General features: G+C 35.2%; 1 protein-coding gene across 1 annotated transcript; it reads right to left on the reverse strand.

The window, feature by feature from the left end:
• On the reverse strand, positions 1 to 3,375 carry LOC146597406 (intestinal mucin-like protein). Its single transcript, XM_085302190.1, has 6 exons — positions 3,330 to 3,375; positions 2,120 to 2,163; positions 1,171 to 1,293; positions 968 to 1,066; positions 404 to 526; positions 1 to 54 (listed from the first exon to the last, which is right to left on the reverse strand). The coding sequence occupies exons 1-6, from the start codon at positions 3,373 to 3,375 to the stop codon at positions 1 to 3; spliced, it is 489 nt and encodes a 162-aa protein (XP_085158316.1).
• Positions 3,376 to 3,909: the final 534 nt, after the last annotated feature.

Consider the following 3,909-nt stretch of genomic DNA (forward strand, 5'->3'; position numbering starts at 1 on the left):
TTACTTACGTTTGCATATCTTGCAGCAGCCATCAGGAGTAGTCTCTGCTTCATCCTTTGCAGAAACATAGAGGGAGGGTTTGCTTTAGCACATAGATGACAAAATCAGGACTATAAGTACTGGTTAGCATTATTATTACTAGTCAGAAGGCTCCTCTATGATGATCACTGAATGAAACCATGACTGTCTTGATGGCTGTGTCCCTGCCGTAAGAGTCTTGCATCCCTGAAGCCTCATATGAAAGTATTAAGCTTCTCTTATTACTAAGGCTGCAGCAAGATTAAATAACACTTAAGGCATTCCTGAAACTTTAGTGAAAACAATTTTATCATGTTCCACTTTATCCTTTCCTCCTTGTTCTTTGATGTTGTATTCAATAGATGAAAAAATGATTAAAACTTACAAGATCACACTCTCCTGGCTTGAATTCGGGGCATGTTTTTTTAGTTTGGACTGCAACAAATTGATCTTCAATTTTCTCACATTTGTAATAGCTACAGAGGTCAAGTGGCAGGATCTCATCAAGCTAAGATTAAGAGAAGAGAACATAAGTATTATTTCTGCATTATTATCAAGTGTAGAATGTTTATTTCAAAAAAGACTGAATTAATTACATTTTTACATCCCAAAGATTACCAGATTCTTCCAAAATTCTTTTAAGTGACAAATGCGAAGTGCCAGACTTTAAACTGCAGCTTGATTGCAAGTTTACATCTTGGATCTCAACACTCAGGCTACAGATTAGAAATCTGTAATTGACGTCTGTCCTCTTTTCACTGCCTAGTTCACTGGCAAAACAAATCCCTGATACTTGTGCTTAAGCGTTCGGTTGTGAAAACTGGCCTGTAGTTTTCAGAGTAATCTCTGTGTTAATTAGTTCTTACTAGAAAGGGATGTGAGTTGACAGTTAGCTGTTCTAACTTGTATTGACTAAAACAGAGATCTGACAATTAAAAGAGATACTTACACTGAGAACCTGAACAGTGTTATTACTCAGTCTGATTCTGCAGGCTGCTTCAACACACTTCCCACAGCACTCTCCATCCTCTCTCTTATATTCATAACCCTAGTCACAAGGAGATGAAAGAAAGTATATTGAAGACGTGACAGAGGATTCCTGTCATCCTGTAACTGAAGGCTAACTGCAGAGCCTAGAGAATCGGAACTCACCAGAGGGCAAGATGTTTCACAGTGAACTGGTTCGCACTGCAGAATGTTGTTGTTACTCACGGGATCTTTTTCGGAAGTGCAGGTACAATTCTTACACGAGTCGATTACCATGGACATTCCAACCTGGAAGATGGGGAGGGGGAGGGAAGAATARTCAAATGAAAACAACTTCTGTATAATGTATAAGTGGAGTTAAGTTCGCTGAAATGTAATTGCGACTGAGTTGCTCAACTAGCTTGGAACATAAAGTTGTTTTGCTGTGTGCCTTAAAAAAAACAAATGTTAGGAGGAGAGTAACCAAAACACTATAAAATAGTATCTAGTAAAGCAAAATGCAGATAAGACTGTTCTGAGCTGGCTCATTATTTTACTAGTTTGTCAGTGCTCAATTTAAGATGATTTTTTCCCTACAAGCCATAGTTGTTATAAAACAGTAACAACTTAAAAATAGAGAGTATAATAATTGGCTACCTATGCGGATACATAAGGAGAAATACCAATTTACACCTGGACTTCAATTTTTCTGAAAGAGGTTCCAGTGCTTAAATTTTGACTAAAAAGCTTAGAGATCAATTAGAGCAGAAGATTTAGATATCAATTCATGCAAAAATCCTGGATTTATTTTTGAGGGGGTCACAGAGCTTATTTAAAAGAAGAGGTGAGTTTGGACAATTCATCTGCTCCCTTGGAAATTTTAATTCCAAAAGTGGGAGAAAGTATGAAAAAATATGTCACTAGAAATGGTACACTCTTACTTTACACTCCTTGTCAAGGAACTTTTCTATAACAGTTTTGATTTTAACATCAGAAAAAAAATAGCATTCAGTTCTGGGTTAGAAATGAAAGGTGATGCATGGGGAAAATAATTTTCTATATCTTTTTTGTGTGATTGAAAGGGTGCACATGTCAGTCTTAGCAATATATACTATTGTAAGTATAGTATTCTCACCATATAAACTGTATGATTAACCACACAAGTACCAGGTATCATTTCTGAAAAAAAAAACAACAAAAAAATCCAAAATAAGTTCAAACTTTGAGATTAACCAATAAGGCAAGATAGAAAGATGTTATCAAAGGTTGTTAACATGTTAACAGCAAAGTGTTTTTGGAGAACACAAAGACCATATGCTTAAACCTCATTTTTATTATGACTGGATGTTGAAGTAAAAGGCTTTTCTTTGAAATGAACTAGGCAAGCTGAGGAAAAACGATACTTACACCTGAGAAACACCTTTCTTTCCTTTTAGATATCTGGTTCGCTTAAAGCTTAGTTAGTTTTTTCCTGTTGAAACTAGAMGTCCAGTAACCTCAAAACATGCTTTTGCCATTGATTCTTTATGTCTTCTTAGAATGTGGCTCGGACAGAAGATTGAGTGGAAAAGGCCATATTTCTTACTGGAGTACTATAAATAATTTGACAACATGACAGACCCATTTATGTCTTTCAGAGAATCATTTCAAAATCGGTTATTCCTTTGTTTTGAACTTCATGTTTCAGGCTTAGTTTATGGCTATTTCTTCATTCTTGTATATAGATCAACATATAGTATGGATCCAGCTGGTGGATTTTTAAATATTTATCAGCATTCCACAATAGTGTAAATATAATTGAACTGTTGATGTATCAAAAATAGTTACTGCTTTCTGAAAAAGAATTTGATTCACTTGGAATTGTTGCTTCTGTGTTACTTGCTTATTCTTAAGTTTATGCATTTTTGTTTAGCTCTAGTTAGGTTAATGTTTGAGTGCCGCAATGTAATATTAATAACATTAGATAAATTACATTAATAACCTTTACTATCTGCAGATAAAGAGCTATTTGAGCAATATCAACTACCTGAAGTCTCCAAATATTATCTAGCTCTCCAACCCATTCCAGTTCTGTCAGCAAACTTTCATTGAAAATAACATTTTGTTTTTGAAATAACATCTAAATTATTTTTAGCAAAAAATGGATGTTTGTTCACTGAGCCATAACAATTTAAGGAAAGCTTTGACATTACTGTGATATGTGCAAAACCTACTTAGATGATGACAGAAGTGCAAGTGTAATTTACCAAAATATCTAGCCTCGTGTGATATGCTTTTGAGTGTGTGTGTGTGTATATATATGTACATATACATATACATATACATGATGCATTTTTAATACTTACCGCATTTAAATTCAGGACAACATGGATCTTTTGGTAATACAGACATGGCAAAAAATCCTTCTGGACAAACAGGTAGCTCATTTGTTTGGCAGGGGGGTGGTTGGCATTGCACAGTAACAGTGAGTGGGTCACAGACACATTCCTGGCATGCACTCTTCCATTTCTCTCCAGGCTGAAAATACATGAATGATTCACTCATAAGCATTCCTTCACTCCTGTTATTCTGAGTCAGCTTGAGTTAGACTCTCAAAACCGAGAGGGCTATCAGATTAACATTTTCCTCGCATATGATTTCAGTCCTTAAGAACAGGCAAGCTGAATCATGGCTAGCAGAATTATCTTATGTGTGGAAGGAATAAAATTCTAACACTTTAATAGCCGGTCTACTTATTGCTATGATGTATGAATTTCTTTTGTTAAAGTCTCTGCTATTGTATTAGTGAGCATTTCATCTCTATTACTTGAAAGTCTGGTGGTGCCAGCTTGAAGAAATATACAGTATCAGGTCATTTTGTAAGATGAACAAATTTGCTACTGAAATACATGCAAGTTAATAGGAACTGGATAAAAAAAGGGCAGA

The sequence above is a fragment of the Rhea americana genome, unplaced genomic scaffold, assembly GCF_003343005.1.
Source record: "Rhea americana isolate MKP2758 unplaced genomic scaffold, rheAme1 scaffold_187, whole genome shotgun sequence".
NCBI lineage: Eukaryota > Metazoa > Chordata > Aves > Rheiformes > Rheidae > Rhea > Rhea americana.